The sequence below is a fragment of the Mastigoproctus giganteus genome, chromosome 5 (assembly GCF_048544385.1).
Source record: "Mastigoproctus giganteus isolate SK-2022 chromosome 5, ASM4854438v1, whole genome shotgun sequence".
Classification (NCBI taxonomy): Eukaryota; Metazoa; Arthropoda; class Arachnida; order Uropygi; family Thelyphonidae; genus Mastigoproctus; species Mastigoproctus giganteus.
The window spans coordinates 228,091,271-228,115,085 of record NC_143579.1 but is presented as its reverse complement, the minus strand read 5'-3'; the positions used below and the strand labels follow the sequence as shown (position 1 = coordinate 228,115,085).

Sequence of the window (23,815 nt, the reverse complement as noted above, 5' to 3'; positions counted from 1 at the left end):
TCAGCTTTGTCCATGATGCTACTTCGTCACACGTTCAGCTTTGCGATATATGGAAGTAGGTGAGGGCGATTCTTTATTGAACCACCCTTGTATATTACTGTTCACATTATGTAGTGGTACAATAAGTCCTAGCATATATTACTGTAATATGACTTCCCAAAAGATGGATTACTACAAGAATCAACGAGGATCATGGTTAGATCAACCAATAAAACTTAAACAAGTAAAAGATAAATAAAAATTAAATTATCAACAACAAAAAAATTAAAGGTAAAACCTCAGAAATGATAATGAATTCTTTACTTACAGCTAGACAATAAAAACTTGGTTTCTAGGTTAAAGAGTTAGTGTCAATTTAAGGAAGAGAGTATATGCATATTAAAAAGAGTATTCAAGGTGTAGATTTAAAAAGAGGAGATATTAAAATTGAATTCGGAGTTACGAATTTTAATTCTTCTTGGGCAGGCACAGATTTTGGTTTTAGGGATTGCTGTGGCGCAGCGATCGCCTTATGAGTACAGTATTTAATGATAGAACGCACTATATTATTCGCTTTTCATCTTTTGGTAGCGGGTTATGTTAATTAGTGAATTATGGTTTACTTACATTTTCCTCAAAGCTTTACGGAAGAAGAGGAAATGCTTCAGAAGAAATATCAGAAGCTGAAAAGAAAGGTTGGTCGAGTGTTTAATTGTTTTTTGTGATTTTCAATTGTTTTTGAAGAAAACATTTTTTTTTTGGTGCTCGTCTGTTATCCTCCCGTCAGTGTAAAGAGGATCTGTTTAACGTTGAGTGTCTTAAATCGATAAACATTGCCACAGCTTTATTGATTGGTTATCGGTCAAGCTATACATTTTCTGTTTTTCGCTTCAACAAAACCGTAAGTAGCGCTTGGGTCAGTGTTTTTAATTTTCAGTATATTCGAAGAAATTTATATTGGTAGTGGAGGTGAGATAGGATGCGTGCGTTGTGTGTGTGTTTACTGCACAGGTGCGTTTATAAACAATGTATGGAAGTGATAAACCCTCTCCAAGAATCAGAATTGCCAGTTTTTAGAATTTAGTATTGCGAGCCTGCTTGAATTTAGGGAAGCTCCTTATAAATTGAAGATGAGCAAATGTCTCTTTTATTAACCGGGGGGGGGGGGTAAACAGTGACGTTTGTAATTGTAGATTTGTTCGCTTGATTTATGTTTCAGGGAAAATAATGGAGCCGCTGGTTAAAGAAGTAAAGCAGGACCATCTAAACAGGAATGCAATAATACTGCAGTCACAGCATTCATTTGTTAGCTGGCTATTTTGTGTGACCAATTCGATTGGATACCATGATGTAGTTTGCAGGGTGTTTAATGACAGTAATCAGAGTATGCTACTGCAACGAGACCTAGAAAAATTAGGCAGATGGGCAGAAACGTGGCAATTGAAGTTTAACATTGATAAATAAAAGTACTTCTTATGGGTAGCAGTAATTCCAGATTAACGTACTAACTGTGTGGTACCACACTTACAGTAGTGGAGAATGGAAGACCTGGGGTTAATTATGTAGTCAGATATGAAGTTCTCTGAGCATTGCAGACAGCACATGGGGTTTTGTCAATGATATTCAGGAATTTTGCCGGCAGGTATAAAGATGTGATTATTCCATTGTGTAAAGCAGTGGTTAAGCCACATCTGGAGTACCACATACTGTTCTGAAAACTTCATTAGTGGGAGGATGTGGATATGTTGGAATGGGTGCAGAGAAGAGCAGCAAGATTAGTAAGGGGGAAACAAAAGGATACTCTTACCAAACAAGATATTTTTGTTCTGCAAATTGCAGCGTCTGAAACCAGGCACCTGAGCGGAGATATGATCGAAGTGTTTGTGTCTTTGAATGGAGCTAAATGTTAATGGCATTCTTCCTGTTGCTCAAACAGCACACAAGGGAAGATAAATTTAAATTGACCAAGAATGGTTGCAAATTTGCTTTCAGCCAGCAGGTATTAATTGTTGGAACAAACTTCCATCTGATGTTGTGAATGTGGCTAGTTTAATATTAAGGAAGAAGTAGATTTTTTTTTGCTGATGGTGTATCAGCATGCATTCTTTTGTCATGATAAAAGTAAAAATCCCCAACATTTGCTTGTCCCTTCTGGTTTGTGTCTTTTTTTAAAATTATTCAATTTTTATTCGAACACACACCAGGTGGCAGTTGTTCCAATTGTCAAATATTTATTTTAGCTCTCCAGTTGAAAGCAAACTTTTGAGCATTTATTCTGCAACTATCGTTTTTCAGTTTAAATTTTCGGACCGAACCCTTCATCCATCATGTGATGTCTGACATTATTATTAGCAGCCAACTAGTACAAGGAAGCCTGAGGCTTGTGCTGCACCAGCCAAAAAAAATTTCTGAGAGAGAGAGAGAGAGAGAGAGAGAAAGCAAGCAAGCAAGAATCAGAAGTAGAAGGGAATCACCAAGAAATAGAAGAATGATAATATCCAGCTCAGGACCCTGGGTGTGCGCCAAGCCCATACTCACCAGATGTGAGCCCCTCGGGTTCATTTGGCATATCTTGAGAATGCAATCATATCCTCCCACAGTGGTGGTCTCAGGATTTTCTAGGGTGAGGATAGGATGCTCAAGTAGTGATTCCAGGGAATCATTCAGCTTTAATCATCATGTAAAAATAAAAAAAAAATCACATTATTTTGATGATAAGGATTATCACCCCTTTAGCCCCTCAATGGGCCTGAATTGACTTCCCATATACTTTTTCCAGATTTTCTATAGATGTTGATGAAGGTAGAAATAAATAATATTTCTGCCTTTGTTTTGATTTATTAGAATTGTGAGAGGTTGACTCCTGTAATAAAAACTGAATGTGCATGATCAAGTTTTTTATTTTTATTATTATTTTTTTTTATATAATTGCTCGAGTATACAAATATTCTCCATCCAGCAGGATGTGGGGTATGTGTATATTCTGGCAATCTGGGATGAATTGCAGGTAATATATCTAGACCAGTAACCTTTTATAATTCAGCACTGTGTCACTGTGATTATTATTTTTTTTTTCAAAGGTTTTTTGCCAGATGAATAACCAAAAAAATTAAATGAAGTAGGATATAACAGAAGAGTAAACAAAAAAAAAAATGTATACTAGAAGTTTTGAATAATGAGAAATAGTGGAACTGATAATTAATGACTAATTTCAGTTCAACTAAAAGCGCTAAAAACAATTTTATAATAAAAAAAAAAAAAAAGGGGGAGTCTAATATATGTTATGCAAGCTTGGCGTATTTAGAGATAATTAAAATTGTGCTTGGTACGAATACCCTTTTTTTTGCCCCTGTACAGAAAAGAAACAAGTCTTGTTTCTTTTCTCTGTTGCCCTTTGCAACAGATTTATATCCTTCTTAAAATGAGGTTTTGAAAACTATATGCAGTGTTCAAGATGTGGCCTAACCCAAGGCTTGACAAATGTGCTTGCCATTGGACCAGTATTTAACAAGTTAGTTTAGCAGCTGTGATGCTGAACTGCAACCTCTTTATTTTAGGATTGCTGTGATCTGAACCTTGCCAAGGGTTGACATAATGTTCAACAAAGGTACAATATAATGGACCTCTGGTAGAGATGATAAAACATCAACAGCACTTAGCCATTCATACATGATCAAGGAAAAATTAATATTTGAAGATGATTCATTTGTAAAAACATTTTTACTGTTTATGCTATGAAGTTTTTTTTTTCATAGTATAAACTTGGAGTAATTAGTAGTTTTTTTTTTAATTTGTTTCAATAAACTAGTAATAATTTAGCATTTATAGTTAATTTAACATGTAGATAAACTTCACTGAGTTTATCAATGGACAGACCAATATCATAGTGCAAGTTTGATATCAGCTATTTTTGGGAAAATAACATTATAAATTTTACACTGTGCAAGGCAAACATCTTGTCATGTGACTGAAGTAGGGTGGCTTTCTGCCTAATGGTGTTCCATACTTTTTAATATACCATTCCTTTTTCACTCCTCACCTGGATTATTAACTTTTTATAGGTAGTGACTAGATCCTGCAACAAGATTAAACTCAAGAAGGACATTATGTGAAATTTTTTTACTTAGTTTATTGGTATGCAAAGGACAGTTAGTCTCTAAACAATCTCAACAACTGAATAAAATTGGCTGCATTTCAGTTTTTGAGAGGAGTTCTAAAACTTGGCTGTGGGGAACTAAACTGTGCCACTGGAGAGATCACACTGAGGAACTCTGTGATACATGTTTAAGTAGGTTTCCATAAATATATTTTATCCAGAAACAACTGGATACTTCACAAAAAATATTTCATGGATCTTTTTAAACTGCCCCCATTTTTCTAATTAAGTGCACTGCATAGTAATAGATTCCTTCTAACAAAATTTACAGCATAGCACAGGTTGCAGAATACTAATGTCATGTAAGATATGGACAGAAACAATTAATGAGCATCCACAGAAACAGTCTCTCATAATAGAAATAATGAGGCCCTCATTAACAGTGTAGTGCATTCTCTCTTGGCAAACCAACATAAGCTATTGTTTCTTTATAAGGTGTACTGCATAATATTGCATTTTTCATCTGATTGAAACGCCCTCCTGTAGTAAGTGGGGATAACCGTGGGAAGTAAACAGTTATTTCCAAATCTCATATACTGTAGTTTAATAGTGGCTGAAAATTAATAAATCTTGATTTTCCCATAAACAGCTGAAATATACATACCCAGTTTAGCAATTTTTGTTCAGTTTGACTGTGTAACTCGGAGATAACATTTGCTAATCATTATTTTTAGGGTCCATAGTCTATTGTTGTTTGTTATTTGGTTTTTAGGAGCATTAGCAACTAAGGCCATATTGCTCCAGGGATATGCGGTGGTCGTTCCCTGACCTTTCCGCATCCTCCGTATTTGGTGGTCACGGGCTCGAACCCTGGTCTAATCAAGAAGCGTTGGTAGTCTAACAAAGGACCCTTATGTCACTCGGTTGTCCGTCTGTCTGTCACAGCATTATATCTGTGGAACCACTCAACCTATTGACTTAAATTTTGCATGTGTTTGTACATCATGTGGGCCAACATAATGCCATATTGATTGTTGTTGACAAAAATTGGTCTGAGAAATGGGGGGACAAAAATGTTGTCGACAACCTATAGCTTATTATACACCATTGGAAAGAGTTCAATGATGAGTAGGTTTAAAATATAATTTTAAAATATTTTTAAAATTAAAAATGGCTGTGCCAGACAGGAAATGTGAGTAATATTTGATCCCCACTATTTCCATTGCTAATGGAACTAAAAATTTAAAAATCACATTAGCTATGCGTTATTCGATGCTTATCAAGGGAAAACCATTCCGATTGAAATCTATCATTTACTTTTTGTGTTAAAATTAAAAAAAAAAAAAAAAATTTTTATTGCACTTTGATAGTGCGCTTCTTTGTACTAAGTAACTCTCCTTTTGGTGACAAAAAGGTTGCTAAATAGTTAATAATTCTATAAGGGTCATTTATAAATTTTGCAACGAGAAGTATTTTTTAACAATTTTCAAAACTGGAGCTGTTCTGGTAAGGAGGTACTCAGAGCCAGTGTTGGGGTGGCGGTGGTGGGGAGGCACCTGCATGGCATCTTGCACAGCCCTCACCTGCCAGTCGCTTCTCCCCCAAGACTTTAATCACTTCTCCAGGAAGAAGTCTGAGTAGCTTCTCCCACCTTTGTCATTCACAACAACTGGAAAGACTCAAATAGACAATGTTTTCATTAGTTCCTCAGTTTTAGGCCAAGCTGAGGTACTAGAAACTTTTTTTCAGTTACCATAAAGCTCTCTATTTGAGATACTACACTAACAACCATTCGTGACTATGGACCCTTCATCCTGAGTGCTTGGCACTCAGTAGTTGATATGATTTATTTTGCTGTTAGGTGAAAAACCAGCTGAACATTCATTTTTTTTTTTTTTTAATTTTACTTTGATAAAAAAAAATTGAAGCGATGACTGAATATTAAAAATTTATTATATATTCAAGTGTATTAAAGTTGCATACTGTATTTCAAAAATTAAACTTTTTAAGGTATGACTTATCTTGTGTCTTGCTTAATATTCCTCCCCACCAAATTCTTTCTGCAATAAATAGTCTGTATAACTTTGCATTACTATACAGCACTTTTGCCACACTTTTTTTTTTTTTTTTTTAATACATTTAATAAAGAGTTCACTACTTGGCAACCAGATTGGTTATCTGGTATTCATGTGAATTCAGTACTTACTTGCTTATGATTACCATTTTTTTTCCAGAAATGGTATTTCATAAGATTTAAATGTTTGCTCATATTTTTGAGATTTTGTATTATTCCTGAAGAATGATTTTGTCATGTATGAGTAACTTAAGAATTTGCATTTTTCTATTTCAGAAAAAAGCCTTTCAGCAGCTTAAGGCCCCAAAACAAGAACCGCCACCAGTACAAAATACTTTAAAGCGGTGTAAGTAGATTATTTTTAATTCTTTAATTTTTTTTTTGGATTTTTTTATAATGAGTTTTAAAAAATAAAGGTGTAGGATATGATGCTAACCCACTATTATCCATTTAGAAATACTGAATTTTATCTTTGATAGTATTGTGTAATATCAAATGTGCATGTCTTAATAAATATTATAACTTGTAACTAAATATGACACTGCTAAAACAAGTATTTTTGTTTGGCAAAAATATTTATCTGATGAAATTGAGGTTACTACATGTGCTTACCTCTTTGGGTATGTACAAGTGGACCCCCACTTTATGATATTAATCCATTCCAGAGACACCATTGCATTGTGAAAATATCATAATGTGAACCCAATAACACTGTTTTTTGGTAAAATTTTCGCTATATAACTAAACTAGTTATCTTTCTAAAAGGTGATTTTTATAATGTAAATTTACATATTGATTAAAAAATTGATATAAAACTAACATATTGATTAAAGCACAACACAAAAAATCATTTCAACTAAAGGATGCAAAAACAAAACACGCAGCCAAGACGTTTACAAATGCTGCTATTGGCTGAGAGGAAGGATCACATGGTCTGGTCAGAGACAATCTGAAGCCTGTTGTAAAGTGAAATAAGTTGGCGCTGGTTAACATGATCACTGGTTAGTAGAATCAGCTGTGTTATCGAATAAAATTTCAAAAAACCAATTTAAACCATTAAAATCACTACACTTTTATTGTTATCATATGTTCAGTTATAAGAATCAATTTGAACCCTTTGTGATATTTTTCTAAAGCATATTTCTGGAGGTCACTACCATAAAACAAAAACAATTTGCGGTTTTCGTGTTAGTGGAATCTGTTATAAACGGATGGTAAACTCTATCTTATTGCATTTGCGATAATACTGATAGCTGGAATTCTGTGGGTTTTTATGTTATTATGGTGAAATATGTTTCTCCCTTCCATGAAATCTTCAATAATATAAAAAACAAAATAAATTTTCAGAATCTTCTCTTCATTCCTATTTCGTAAACTCGTTACTCCATATCTCACTTGTATGTATTGTGTTAGTTGCAATTTGTGAGTGCTGTATTCTTTGTTACTGATTGCTTATTTTTTTTTTACTGTTTTAAATTTTACAACCCAAAAAAAAGAAAGTCAGTGAACAGAAATATCAATTAGTTAGTTTGTACATATTACAGTATGTATTAATTAAGCTACGTACATAAGCGTAATTTTATTTTTATTTTGCTAACCTGTGGAAAATATTCTTCCAATTTTCTTGTATCCTTTAATTTCGTTAATAAAGGTTAATTTTGGCTTTATATCTTTACTTTTATAGCCTGTGGATAATATTCCTCCTATTTTTGCTTATTAAAATCACCGTTTTTAATATAATTAAAATTCAGTTTACAAATGTGATCACAATGACTGGCACTTACTACACATAATATAGTGAATGGTATTTCATTATGGAGAGTCCATCGGTAAAGTGATTTGATCATACAGTGAACCTATTGTAAAGTGGAGTTTCACTGTACTCTAGTGCATATACCATGAAATGTAAATAAATTAAGTTGGAAATACTAGAACAAATTTTTTTATAATATCTGGAGGAGGGAAATTACTGAAGCAAATGGAAACTGGTGGCTTTCCAAAAGCCTAAATAATTTTAGATAATAAATATAATTTAATCTGTTTAACTTGAAGTATCTTGAGTTTTTAATTGATTTTATTTCTGAGTATATTCCGAGCTGCTGATCTCTAGGACCAGATCAAGATTTGTGGCATTATTAAATTAGGATTAATTTGTTTTGAGAATGATATAGATACTTACTTAGACCTCTGCAGAATATACTAAATATCTTTTTGACAGGTTTAATAAGGGTTTATTTAGTTACAATAAATAATAATGTAAATAAATTTTATTTTCCTTATAAAAAAGGTTTCATATTTGTTCAGCTTAAATTTTTCCATGTCACCGTTACAACCGAGAGAAATATTGCTATCTGCTCTCGTAGTGTGCTTCCGAAAGCCCTATGGGAAGCAGGAAAAAATAGGTATAATTTTTGTAAGGAATCTTTCACAAGAAATCCATTGGCATGTAAGACCTGTTCTGATGGCAAATAACATTTTACAAAGCATTTTGCATAATCTATGTAGATTATCTTACGGGAACATTGTGAAAATCTTAAGCTGTTGCGCAGGAAATTGTGGCCAGGAGATAATATTCCACATGCACTGTTTTATTATGTCTCAATCCTGGTGAGAACTTCTTCCATGTTAAGTAATGCATCCTGGTCAGTGTTAGACGAGTTGACTGACTTTGGAGAAATGCACTGCTTCATCAAGTTTCCCATGGCCATGGGTGTACTTAGCTTCAGCTCTTCATTGATCAAAACTACTTCTGCCATTCAAAGCAGCAGAGGCAATTTTGAGGACATGTCAAAGAATGTAGACTTTCCAAATGTGGCAACATCATTGGGATAGGTGCATTACATAAAATTTTAAAAAATCAAAATTTTTTAGAAGTTTTTTCCTACCTCAGACAGGTACATAAAATAACAGAAAGTGCCTACTTGCTGTTTGATTCTTCAAATGCTATTCTGAGTTCTAACACAGTCACAATGAAAATATTGAAAAAAGTTTAATCATGTCTAGAAAAAAAAATTAACTATGACTGCATGTCAGTGAAAGGGTGCAATTAAGTAACATTATTTAAATAATAAGTTTAAAAAATAGTTACAAAAATCATCTAAATATCGATTTTCAACAAAGAATTGTAGGAACTTTGGAAATCCACTATTGGAAGAATCATGGTTTTGTAAAAAAAAATAAATTTAATCATGAATCTCAAGAATCGTAGCCATGAGAAACCTTATATGCATGGAAAGTGTACTTCTTTCTTGCCTGTGATAGTCAGGCATGTTTAATAGTTAGTAATGTTTGAAGGTGATAATACTTAGCTAATGGCACTGCATCATCATGCAAAAAACTACATCAATAACCAAGACTCTGAGTTTGAGATTTTATCTATGTTTAAGGAGTTAGATAAGGGAAAAAAAAAGAAACCAAGAGCAATTTAATGTATGTAGCAAAAAAAAAAGCTTGTTAATGTTGATAGTATTTGAATATAATTTGCTGGTCTCGACTGCAGTTGAACAAGTGAGTTTAAGGGTAAATCCACTGTGGAAAAGTGTATATGATCAGTTTTAAACTGATCTTCAAAAACTTTAACACTGAACTTCAAAACTGTATACTTGGTGCTTTCATATGCCATGATCTTTTTTTTCTCCAAAACTACTGAGGAAAGGCCCAAAATAGAAGCTGAAATATATGGTTATCTCCATATAAGTATTCAAGACTGTCATTTCATTTTTCTCTGTAAGCTATTACAAAGTTAAATATTTTCTCACATGAAGCAGAAATGTGCATCTGTAATTTTTTTTGTTTAACTTCACCCCATGGATGCCCTATAGAATACACATTTTGAACAAGTTTGACTTGATTTCAGTGCTGTCACTATTAAAAGAATATTCTACCATCTCATTTTTTTCAAAGACCAGATTGATGGCATTTCTTTTAGAATAGTCGCTTGATAACATCTGATGCCAGCTTTTATAAAGAATTGAATTTTAGATATGAATAATGTGATAAATTTTTTCTTTCTAATAACAGTGTAATCTTCATTTCTCCTACCCCTAACCTAATCTAGTGGCTATTCTTTGTTAGTAACTCTGTTCTGACAGTGTCATATGTAGGCTTTGTAAACACACATATTTTTGATATTTTAATTTTTATTATTTAACAAAATTTCTTAATTTTTTTTAATATTAGCTGTTGAGGCCAAGCAAGATGCAAAAGAAGTTGCTAAGAAGTTATTGAAATCAGGAGTAAGTAGATATTAATTTTTTTGTTTATATAAGTATTTGCATTCCATTTCTTTCCACTACCTTTCACCAACCAAATATTTAATTCATATCCATGTAAACTTAAACACTTTAAGCGCTTAAGCCTCAGCTGTGAGAGAATTAGACAATGTACAAGTTAGTGCAAATGCATCATATTAGTACACAGCATATTCTGAATTAGCAAAAACAGCATCGTTTTAGTTAAATCTCATATTGTGAATACCTTCACAAGTTGCCATGATGTTGCACCACTTTGAATAAGTAATGCTTCACCAGAGGAGAAAACTATTGTTACTTATTCTCAGCAGATACCACCACCCAGATGGCACAGTTTTGGAGCTATTTGGCCCTTTTTTTTGGTAGGTAGGTACCCTGGTGATGCAATGATGATAAAACAGTTGTGAAGTATAACTCCACAATGTGAGAGATTTTGCAGCATACTAATATGATGCATTTGCACTAACTTGTACATTGTCTAATTCTCTCGCAGCCTGAGGCTTAAGCTCTTTTTCTCGAAGTGAGTGGTCCTTTAGGCACCTCAGATCACACCTTGATGATTGTCTCTTCTCCAATGGAGCCTTTATCTCATGGCTATTCCCAACGTCGTGTTTGGCATTGCAAGGATGCAAAATGGGATGACCTGCTAGATTTATTTTCCTTGGTCAGATTGCTCTTTCGAAGCTTCTGATGTCAACGTTTGCACAGATCGAGTCAGTGAAATTATTCTTGTAGGAATGGAATCCTTTATTCCACACTACACTTTAAAATCTTGTCCCTTATCTAAACCTTAGTTTTCCAATAAATGTGCTAAGGCTGTTCAAGAGAAGAATGTTGCATATCGTAATTGGCTTGTTTCCTATTCTTCACGTTCATTTTCTGCCTACACCAGAGATCGCAACATTTATAAACCAGTTATTGATCACTCCAAACTAGATTTTGAATAGGCTAAGAGTAGAAAACTTGCTTCTTGCCCTAATGGTAGCCGAGTATTCTGGTCTCTTGCCAAAGCTATTGGCTGCAATTTTTACCCATCTCTGCTCCCACTTCTCTCAAAACCAGATGGTTTTGTTGTCACTTCAGCCAAGGATAAAGCTGAGACCTGCTAGCATCTCATTTTTCTTCCAACTCATGTATTAATGATCACAGTAAAACACCCCCCACCATTCCCAGCGCATTCTATTCAATGCTTCTGTGATCTTCCCTCAAAGGGATATCAGAAGGATTTTGATAAAGCTTGATGCTCAGAGGACTCCAGGTCCTGATGGTATTTCTCCACTTGTTCTCAAAACCTGTGCTCCTGAACTTACTCCTGTTCTTTGCTGCCTTTATTCACTTTCTTATTCCAAAGGTGTTTCCTTCTGCTTGGAAATTTGCTCATAACCAGCCAGTTCCTAAAAAGGGTGACAAATCCATCCTATCCAATTATCGTCCCATTGCAGTTACTTCTACTCATTCTAAAGTAATGGAGAAATCAATTAACCGCCAACTCTTAAACTACCTAGAAACCTTCCGTCTGATCAACGATCGCCAGTACGGATTCCATCAGTATCCATCCACTGGCGATGTTCTGGCTTATGTTACCCATTTATGGACAAATTCAATGGAAAAGTTTGGTGAAACACAAGCAGTTGCTTTTGACATCTCAAAGGCTTTCGATCATGTTTGGCAAAAGGGTTGTCTAAATGAGCTTCCATCTTATGGTTTGCCAGCTCTTTTTTGTAATTGGTTATCCGGTTTTCTCTCTGATCGCTCACTGAGGGTGATGGTAGGTGGCTTTCTGTCTTCTAACTTCTCCACTAATCCTGGTGTCCCCCAAGGTTCAGTTCTTTCCCCCACTCTTTTCCTCTTGTGTATTAATGACCTTCCATTGACTGGAAATCCTATCCATAGTTTTGCCGATGATAGCATATTTCATTCTACTTTCCAGTCTGAGAAACTTTGCCCTGCTCACTCAGCTTTAACTTCTCAATTATCCACTACCAATTCCTTAAATGCTGATCTCCAGGTAATTCTCCAGTGGGGCAAAGACAACTTAGTTGATTTCAATCCTTCGAAAACTCAGTCTTGTCTTATATCTCGCAAAAAGGATTCTTTTGCTCCTATGCTTAACTTTGGTGACACTCCGATTTCTATGCAAGATGATATATCTCTTTTGGGGATTATCCTGACTTCTAATCTCTCTTGGCACAAGAACATTAAAAATATTGCTTCCTGTGCATCTAAAAAACTTGGGTTTCTCTTTCACTCTCGGCGTTACTTTTCTTCCAAACAGCTGTTCACACTGTGCAAATCGCATATCTGCCCTACCATGGAATATTGTTCCCACACCTTGAGTGGTGCCCCCAAAACCTCTCTCAGGCTTCTATATTTGATTCAGGAGAGGGTAGTTAGGTTAATTAATGACTCCTCTCTAACAGAGTCTCTCCACTCGCTGTCTCAGACACTGTTTCTGCTGCATGCCTTTCTACAGATACTTCCATGGGCACTGTTCTTCTGAATTGGCTTCTATAATACCCACTCTTTCTTTCAAAACAGTCTGAACACGTGCCGCCACCAGCCAACATCCATTTACTATCCAACTTAACTCACAGAACCAACTTTTCATCTTCCTCGTTTATTCATTCAACTGCCGTTTTCTGGAACAACCTTCCTTCATATGTATTTCCTGAAAATTATAGTCTACAGAAGTTCAAGTCCAATGTCAACAAATATCTTCTTTCGTCTTCTCAACCTCCAACCAAAGCATGGTACTAAGTACTATAGGTTATAATACCTCTCATGTGTGAGGGTTTCATAAAAAAAACAAAACAAAACTCAAAGTTATTCACAATATGAGATTTAACTAAAATGATGCTGTTTTTGCTGATTCAGAGTTTACTGTGTACTAATATGATGTGTTTGCACTAACTTGTATGCTATCCATGTAAATTATTATTTTTTTTACATTCTCTTGTGTAGTATGAAATCAGATTAATGCTTTATGCTATATAGTCAAGTCAGAAATAGTTGCAAAAATTGTCATTTAACTTTTCCTCATCAGAATGTCAGTATAAAAAGCTTTGACAAAAGCATTTTTCATTACATCATTCTAAATTATTTATAGTCTTCCACTAATAACAGTAGCACCTCATTTATATTTCTAAAATTACCTTCATTATGTTTACAATTCAAACTTGCCAATGATAAATTTTTTATCATGATTTTGATGGCATAATTGGAGTAATTGACATATTTTACTATGTTTGGTAGCAGCAACAAACTAATGGCATTATGTGGGCCTCTCCTATTACTCAAGAAAATATTTATGAAAATAAGAAATCTCAAAGTTTATGAATGACAACCTGATTTTTTTTTTTTTGTGTCTATCAGCATTTTGACACTTGTGTTATCAAAGTTCTCTGTACTTTGCATTTCATAGATGGATCTAATTGATTATGTTTAGTAATGTCTGGTTATAGAAAAGCTTTAATTTTATGCATTTGTGATATTTTTTTCTTACTCGGTAGTGGAAAGTAAAAACTATTATTATTATAACTTGACTTTAGCATTGAATCCTATTCTGTCATTGCTAACGTGTTTAGAATATCCACTCTGTCATATTTTGTTTTTGATGTGCTTGGTGGAATAGCATACTGTTCTATATTATAATGTAACATTGAATTTAGCTGAATTTATTTTATTTTCTCATATGGAAAGTATTTCATCAGGAAAAAATCTGCTATGAATGACAGATATGAAAGTCATCTATATTTTTTCATTTAAATTGCCCTCTTAATTGCAGCATAATTTGTAATCAGTGATTTTAAACTAAACAGCTTTTTACAATATAATAAGTCATTTCATAAAGGATAGGTGGGAGGAGGATTTCCTTATGAAAAAATATAGATAACATTTGTGTCTGTGGAACACAAACGAGAAAATCTTCTCCATATTAGCAGAAATTTTTTTGTGCTTAATCCTCAAAAATTGAGACAACTAAATACAGAAAACAATAAAAAATTGCAGGTAAAGAAAAGAAATTTAGTTAGTCACTATTACAGTATAATGTAAACAGTATGCTATTCCCCTAAATGTATTAAAAACAAAGTTTAAGATAATTCTAACTCTTTCAACAATGGTAGAATACAATTTAAAGATAAAGTCAACTTAAAATATCAAGTCAGGAAAAACAATAGCCAAAGAAATGTTGCCCAGATTCTAAAACACATTACCTTTTTAATTTTTCCTATCCTGTCATTCAGAAAACTTAACAGAAAAATGTGATTATTATGCAAAATAGTTTCCCTGTAACTAGATATAACTAAATGTAATTAGTGGTCTATCCTATGCTGATCAAAGTACAGACAGTTTACTAATATTATGTATCAAATAGTACATGATAGAATAATCTGGCCTCTGAGCAGGCCAATTAGCATATTGCATGGTGGCTTTCCCCCTTCCAATGTCGATGTGCATGATGGAGATTTCACCACATGGCAGTTTTCACATGGTAGAATTTAAGTGAACAGAAATATTTTGTTTTAGAAATAAGGCATATATACCGATGAGCCAAAACATTGACCACCTACCTAATATGATGTTGGTCCTCCCTGTGCAGCCAAAACAGCTCATACCCAGCGAGGCATGGACGCTACAAGATTTCTAAATGTGTCTTTTTGTATCTAGTATCAACACGTAACCAGCAGATCCTTTAACTCCTGTAAGGTCAGTGGTCAAGATGCTGCAGATCACAGTTGCTATTCTAACACAAACCACTGATGCTCGATGGGATTGATGTCTGAGGAATTTGGAGGCGAGGGCAATACCTGGAAGTCTTCCTCGTGTTCCAAGAATCAGTCTCGAACAATTCAGGCAGTGTGGCATAGCGCATTATCCTGCTGAAAGACGGCACCGTCAGAGGGAAAGACTGTTGCCATGAAAGTGTTTACGTGGTCAGCAATGATGTTTAGGTAGGTGGTAGATATCAGAGTGCCCAGCATGTGGATGACTGGACCCAGGGTATCCAAGTAGAACATCGCCCAAAGCACAATACCGCTGCCACCGGCTTGTTTTCATCCCGTGGTGCATTCAGGTGCCATCACTTCCTGAGGTAAATGATGCACACGTACCTGGTCGCCATATGGTGCAACAGGATACATGATTCATCGGACCAGATGACCTTCTTCCAATCACTCAGGGTCCAGTTTCGATGCTCGCGTGCCCACTGTAGGCACTGTCATCGGTGAACCGTATAGGCACTTGAAGCGGCCTGCGACTATGCAGCCCCATTTTCAGCAGGGTTCAATGTACTGTGTTGTGACACGTTACTCTCATCACCATCATTCCAATTACCGGCGAGTTGTGCCACAGTCGCCCTTCTGTTGCCACATACTATCCGGGAGAGCCTTCGCTCACCTCGAGCATCGATGATCCGTGGTTGTCCAACACATTGCCGGCAGTTCGTGGGTTTTCCCTCCTCGGACCACTTTTGATAGGTACTAACCACGGCTGGCCATGAGCATCCCACCAGCTGTGCCGTTTCAGATATGCTCTGACCCAGTCGTCTAGCCATTATAATTTGGCCTTTGTCAAACCCATTTAAGTCTACTGCCGTTCCCATCTGAAGAACAAGAGTAACACTGATTAACAGAGCTCAGTATCAGGTGGTTTTTTTATACTGTGCCCCGACCTGCGTATGCGCCGTAGTTCACCTGCAATTGCTTTGATTTGCATAATGACTCGCTGGTCATGTTTTGGCTCATCCGTGTATATCTATTTTGCAATTAATTTATGATATAGGGGAAGCTTGGAGGATTGTTTGTTGCTATTATTGGGAAGAATTAGGAATTTGTTGATTGATTGCAATGAAGAACTAGAATTTTGCTATTACCCTAGTTCTTAGGTTAAACATTAGGGTGACATAGCTCATTTTGGCTGTCTCCTTGTTAGACATCAGTACAGATGTGTAACATCAAACTTTATCCCTTTGTATTAGACAAAGAGAAAAATAAGTAAATATTTAAAGATTATTCATTAGCAAAAACATTTTTTTATGTTAGAGCTTTATTTGTATGTACAGTGGTTGTAAGTTGGGTGTGTGTGTAATGTGGTGAATAACCTTGTATTTATCTGTCTTTCTCAGTTTGTGTTGCCTTGATATACTGATAATAATTTATAATTAATTTAAGTATAGATAACAGTTAATTACATAAGAATTTCAAAGCTTGGCAGAGTTTAATTAGCAGATTAGACAGTATTATAGTATGAATTTGGTGTATGCTTTAGGAAGCCAGCATTATGTGAATAAGCACTGGTGTTTTCACCTCATCCAGTAACTCAAGGAGGAGTTTCTGTGCAACATCTATTTCGGAAGGCCTTTTTTTTTTTTTTTTTTTTTTTTTTTTTTTTTTTTTAGGGGTGTTTGCATATGCACGCACATATGAAAAATATTTGCCAAACATTCAATTAAAATGGGACAAATGGAGATTTGACATTTATTTCTTTTTTCCATACAATTTATATGTAAAAAAGAAATTCAATGATTAAATATAGTTTTAATGTAGTATTATTAGTTTTAGCCAGTCCATGCATGCTTCATGAATATTATGTATGTCTCTTGTACATGCTCTCCCTTTTGATGAGAAATATATATATAGGGAATATACTCTTTTCAAAATGTATATGGGAGAAAAAATAATAAATATAAAGTTGTAATTAAACTGAACTGCTAGGTTTAGAGAATTTAATCTATAAAGTTCTATTAAGTGTTCTATAAAGTTATAACTTTAGTAATTAATTGATAAGGAGATAACTATATTTACTTTTCACTTCTATTATTAAGAAAAAAATTGAGTAATTTAAGAAAAAAATCTAATGTGCCTGAAATGTGATACACTGCATACTACCTTAATTTTTTAATAAGGTGTTCCTCCCCACCACCTTAGTTTTCATTAGCAGTGCCTGAATCTTAAAATAAAAATCATTGAGGCCTATTTGGATTAGCATAACAAGTGTTAACTAGGAGCATTGGGGTACTACAAGGCTTGCTCCTTAACAGCACAAGCATTTTGTTAAAGTTAGTGTGTTTTGAGAATGATCTTTCATAGATACAAGGATTATGATTCCAATTTTCAGTCAGGAATTGAATTTTAAATTTGGTTTACATGCAAAATAGTAATTTAGTATTCTTTATAGAAGAGAATTTCTCTAGAGAAAAAAAACAAAAAAACTTGCATTTATGGAAGCATCTTGGTGTAATCAGTTAAGATGTATGACAACACTTTCTAAATAGAGTAAAGAGGTGATGAAATGTCATAAATGTAACTATGAAGCATGTATCTATAATAAGTGTTAAAAACTAATTGTGTTTTCATTTCCTTTAAAGGCAATAAGTGCAATTAAGATAGAACCTAAAGAAAGACAAGGATTTAAACGACCAAAGGCCCTAGAGAGAAAGCGTTTTGGCTCAGAAAAGTTGGGAGGAGCAGTAACAGGATACCAGCCATTTTCTGCAAGCCACCCTAGTGATGAAGAACATGGTGATTCACCGGTAAGGATGTGTACTTGTACTTCATTACCTATTTTAAAGAAGAAAAAAAAAAAAACCTTAAGTGCATATCTCCTGAGATTGTTTAGTTTATAAAACCTTTCAGTGTGGTTGTATTCTTTTCAATCTTACTTCAGTCCAAGCATAAACAAATAAGTGTTTGAGTGTGCTTATTGGTTAGTTGTCAGAGTGATCTTATTATATATGGCATTAAAGAAATAGTAGCTGAATTTGAAATTCATACTTTTTTTCTATTATTTTAGAACCTGTACAGAATACAATTGTTATATGAATTAAATAACATATCACATTCTTTTCTTTTCTCTCATTGTTTCCTGTGACTTGATTAGTGATTATCAAACATCTGTGCCCTTTCAAGGAAACAGTTTTTAGCAAATTGTAAAGCCATGTGATTTGACAGTATCTTCTAAAACTAAATTTTTTCAACTGCAGTTTAATGATTTTGAGGGCTACTATATTTGCTTAATTTTTGCAGAAAATAAGTCTTCTTTCCAGGGATGATATTTTTGCTTTAAATGGACATTTGAACAGTTGAAACAAAAACATTTGTGATGAAATTGAAAGAATACCAGAATGGTTCTTTTAACTGAAAAAAAGTTTTCTGTAATAGTCTTTTAATATATGAATTAAAACCCATTTGAAGGTAACCTTACATGTTGTAAACTTATGAAAATTCTTTGTAAATGACGTATAAAAATTGTCCTATGCCAAAGTTATTTTTTGTGAAAAGAGCTGATATAAACAGCGCCTGCTTGCTCAAAACAGGAGCTGAATTGAGGAACATATCCTGCTATTATAATAGTAGGCTTTCTCATATATCATGACTTTTTTTTATTATTAGTGCATAGAACTTATAATAAATATAATAGTACTTCTAATAAATAATCTTTTGTTCTGCTATTTTTAATAATAGCAACTATAATATAGGTTTTGTAACAAATTTACTGTTATATGCAAACAATTTCACAAGTTATAGCATAAAACCATCCCCAGGGGCTCACATCTGGTGAGTATGGGCTTGGCACACCCAGGGTCCTGAGCTGGATATCATCATTCTTCTTTCTTGGTGATTCCCTTCTAGTTCTCTCTCTCTCTCTCTCAGGGTAACTCGGAAATTTTTTTTTTTTTTTGGCTGGTGCAGCATAAGCCTCGGGCTTCCTTGCACCATATAGCTAATAATAATAATAACCTTATTGTATATAAAGTGGCATAAGCCTTAGTTGTGTATGGCTCTGAGTAGACTGAAGTTTGCTACAAGTTGTATAAACCTCATTTGTGAAGTAAGTCATCATGAGTTGCCTTGATTTTGCACTACTCCCTAAGAAGTAATAGATGCTTTTTGACATCTCATATTGTGGAAGTATTTCATCAGTGGGTTATCTGATTATATGCTGCTAGTGCTGAGTTGCTTACTGATATAGAGGCAATTGCTGAACCAGCCATTTGGATAATGGTACAGATTAAAAATTAATAGCACATGTTTTTCTTTAGAGTGCAGCGCTGTTTATTTGAAATGCAAGACCAAGGCTACTGATGGTGATTTCGTCATAATGTGAAATTGCATCTTATAACAAACTTAGTTTGCTTTTGCACTAAATATATTAATTAATGCCCATTTGTAGTTAGCTTTTCATTTCTTATAAATCTCTGAATCTGGACCGTTTTTTTTTTTTTTTTTTTTTAACAGTTTTTAGTTATTTCCCTTTTTTTCTGTCTGTCTCTCCCTCTGTCTGTCTATCTCTTTCTGTCTGGCTCTCTCTCTCTCTCTCTCTCAAACACACAATAACTCAAATTTAATTGTTTATAGAAACTATGACGAAAAGTGGGGAATTTAGAGTGACGTTGGTCTCCTAGTATACATTAATGCAAATATTTCTAGTAAAACATAAATGCACAAGGCATAATGTACTACAAACTTGCAGTTTACTATAGAACTTTCAGTGTAAATACACAATTCTTCATTTGTAATAGTAAACTACAGTAGTAGTGTGAACGGCGGCGATTTAATTTTATCTCATATTGTGACTACCTTCATGAGTTGAAGGTATGCATTGCACCGCCATGCATTGCACTACCTCGAATAACTAACACTTCACCAATTGAGAAGACTATTGTTATTTATTCTCAGTGGATATTACCACCACCCAGATGGCACAGTTTCAAGGCTTGTTTACTAGTAATATTACTATGTACACCTTTTGACATCTCTCATATTTTGGAGTTATACTTCATAACTGGGTTGGCATGATTGCAACACCAGGGTACCTACCCACCGATGATAGGCCAACAAGTCTTGAAATGGTGCCATCTGAGTGGTGGTATCCATTGAGAATAAGTAACAATAGTCTCCTCCATTGGTAGGCGCCTCTGTAGCCAGGTGGGAAGGAGCAACAGTGCGTAGCACACGCTTCTTGATTAGACCGGGGTTCGAGCCCATCACCACCAAATACGGAGGATGCGGAAAGGTCAGGGAATGACCACCGCATGTCCTCGGAGCAATATGGCCTTAGTTGCTAATGCTCCTAAAAACCAAAAATAACAAATAATATCTCCTCCATTGGTGAAGCATTACTTATTCGAGGTAGTGCAATACATGGTAACTTGTTGGGAAGGTAGTCGCAATATGAGATACAATTAAATTGATGCCATTCACACTACTGCTGTAGTTTGCTATTACGAATGAAGAATTGTGTATTTACACTGAAAGTTCTATAATTTATGTAAATAATAATATCAATTTATTGGCATGAGTATATGTAAGTTAAAGCCTCTCCTCCCTTTACAGTCTGCAGCCTGTTGATAAGCAGGGAAAGCATGTTTGTGTAATTCAGGAATAACTGAATTTTGAAAGTAAATTTAGTTGTACAGATGAATATGTGACAGTCACAAGACAATACACAACAGCTCATAAGTGACAGTAAAGGTGATGATATATTTACCTGTACTTATTTTTCTGAGATGAAAATATCCAAGGAAGGAGCTGCAATTTCCCACCAAGTCATACAGATTTAATATTAGCTTATATTTACATATGTCTGCATAAAATAAAAGTTTGTACTTTTATTTTATATTTTATAAAATCGTTTTATATGCATAATAGTTATATTCTTTCATGGAAAGAAAGAACACAAATTTCCTTCACTGGACATCAGCTTATATAACAGCACTATCATTTGAGAATGAACGAAGGAAAACAGCATTATATAAAAAAAGTTAATTTAGACACCACTTTGATGTTTGAAGAAATGGTAGTTGCCCAAGTCAAAAGACCATAGCACATTGGAGTTACAAATTTAGAGTAGCAGCAGCAGCAGCTGCATCTGTAATGGATGTGAAACCTCTAGATTAGATATGTATGGCCTGTACTCCAGAAAAACATTGAAAGAATCAGAGCAATGTTAATGCAGGCCTTGAACGATCTTTTTATCGTCAATCAAAAGTATTGCCTGTATTGGAATGAAGTGTAGATTTTATATTGCTTATTAATTTTTAAGTTCCATCCATATAAAATGCAAATGGTTTGACAATTACTTGTTCGTGCATGTTTGAATTTCTGCAGTTTGTTCTTACAGAAGTTGAATGATAATCCAGACTTGATCAGTCATTTAATCATGAGTGATGAGATCTGCTTTCATTTGAATGGGTATGTAAATGAACAAAATTGTTTATTTACATTTATAAATAAACAAAGTTGTTTTTGATCATCCCTGTATGACTATTTACAAAGAATGAAACTGCTTTGTAAGAGAACCAGTTTGGTATATAACATACAGAAAGAAGGCATACCTTGCAGCACAGGTCCAAAACAGTGTGAACTTCAGATCTGTCACTTTTTGTTATGCACAAAAGAGATCTTTTGTACTAATTTAACTGATATGAAAAACTTTAATTATCCTGTATGTCAAATCGATATTTTAGCAGAGGCTTATTTTTCAGTACCTTATTTACCTTGAGGTAAGTACCAAAAAATAAGCCCTTTGCTAAAATATTGATTTGAGCAGTTAACAAATAGTTCTTTACTATAAATTCTTATCGTGTTATCCTGTATGTATCATACATTTCAGGGTGCCTCCATAGCCAGGTGGGCAGGAGCAGCAGTGCATAGCACACGCTTCTTGATTAGACCAGGGTTCGAGCCCGTGACCACCAAATACGGAGGATGCGGAAAGGTCAGGGAATGACCACCGCATATCCCCGGAGCAATATGGCCTTAGTTGCTAATGCTCCTAAAAAAAAAAAAAAAAAAATCATACATTTCAAGGCTTATTTTGATCCATTTGTCAGTGGTAAGTGTATTACAAAACTAGTTGATTATCTGATGTCTTGAGTTGCCTCATTTAACCCTAGGTTGTTGTGATATTTATTTAGGTGAGACATTATAGTCATATCATTGGCTTTATTTAGATATAGACTTTGTTTTGAGGGAGCTGGTATTGTGATCAACTGTATAATTACTGAATTGTTCATTTCAGTATAATGCTCATATCTTTCTCTACGAATATCAACTTTGCCTAGTGTGGTTTTATAGTACAATGGGTTGTATTACATGCTAATTCCTAGGTATAGCATAGAAAGTCACAGAAACATCAGTTTATTGATGTAACTGCTTTTCTTTTCAGGCATGTTTGCATGTGCGCGCGCGCGCACACACACACACACACACACACACACACACACTTATTGTCTTCACTCTGCCCATCTGCCTGCATGGAACAACTCTACTCCAGGTGGGTGGATTTTCATGAGGTCTATATTTGGACCTTTGAAAAATATTTGTCAAAGCATTCCAAATTTCATTAAAATTGAACCATTTAGCAGTTATTATTAATTGTTTTTTCATATAATTTTTATGGTAAAAAAATTCCTATATTAAATAAGTGTTTTAATGCAGTATTGTTACTTTAGACAGTCCATGCCATGTTTCATGTGTATTGTTATGTAAGACTTGGTAATATGGTACTGTACTTGTGAAGAGATACATATATAGAGGAAAAAGAAGTTTAAAAAAAGAGTATATGGGAGGAGCGTAATAAATATTTTAGTTGTAATTAAACCGAATGGCCAAGTTTAGAGAATGTAAAACCACAGAGTTTTATTAAGTGTTCGATAAAGTTATAACCTTAGTAATTGATTGATAAGGTGATAACTATATTTACTTTTTGCTCCTACTAATCACAGATAATTAAAAAACGTTAATTTAAGAAAAAATCAAATGTGCCTGTGTATATCAACTAATTTGTTTAATATAGTTATCGCTGAAAGAGAGATCAATGGGCCTTGAAACATATGGTTTGTAGATGATAATATAGGTTAATTGATATGAGCTAGTGATTTTAGAGTTCAACTTCCTTATTTAGAATTGTGATAAAAGTAAAAAGTAAGCAAAAGGTGAAGGAAAGTCAAATTAGCTTGGCATGATATTATCCATGACATATAGGTCTCTTTACAATTGTTGTTAATGCTCATCAAAATGAATGTTGCATTTATTTGAAATAACTGCAGATATTGTGGATATTTCTATGTGTGAAATTATAATTTTTCTTATTTTCTATTATAAGGCAAGTGGAGTATCTCGGCCAGCACTTAAAAATTTGTATGATAGTTTTGTTAGTGCAGGAGAAATAGATGAGCGAGAAAACAAAGATGAGAGGGAAAGAAATGTAGACAAGCCAGAAAGAGAATGGAGTGGAAGGCAGGAACGACCTCGTCAAGGAAATACAATTTATGTATTTGGATGTGGAGTAACAGAAGAAATTCTTAGAAATGGATTTACTCCCTTTGGTAAAATAATAAACATCTCCATGGAAATTGAGAAGAAGTAAGTACAAAATTTAATTATGTGTAAATTTTGAATGAATTGAAATTGA

The 23,815-nt window shown here is 34.3% G+C and overlaps 1 protein-coding gene across 2 annotated transcripts in view; it reads left to right on the top strand.

Moving 5' to 3' along the window:
* Positions 1 to 528: 528 nt before the first annotated feature.
* The window catches only part of Nelf-E (negative elongation factor E), a 72,509-nt gene continuing 49,222 nt past the window's right edge, over positions 529 to 23,815 (top strand). For both annotated transcript variants that reach the window (XM_090373773.1, XM_090373772.1), the window contains exons 1-5: positions 529 to 674; positions 6,426 to 6,495; positions 10,329 to 10,384; positions 17,766 to 17,930; positions 23,507 to 23,766. In XM_090373773.1, the coding sequence (XP_090229899.1) occupies positions 594 to 674; positions 6,426 to 6,495; positions 10,329 to 10,384; positions 17,766 to 17,930; positions 23,507 to 23,766 (632 nt within the window). In that variant the 5' untranslated portion in view covers positions 529 to 593. The remainder of the gene's footprint in view (positions 675 to 6,425; positions 6,496 to 10,328; positions 10,385 to 17,765; positions 17,931 to 23,506; positions 23,767 to 23,815) is intronic.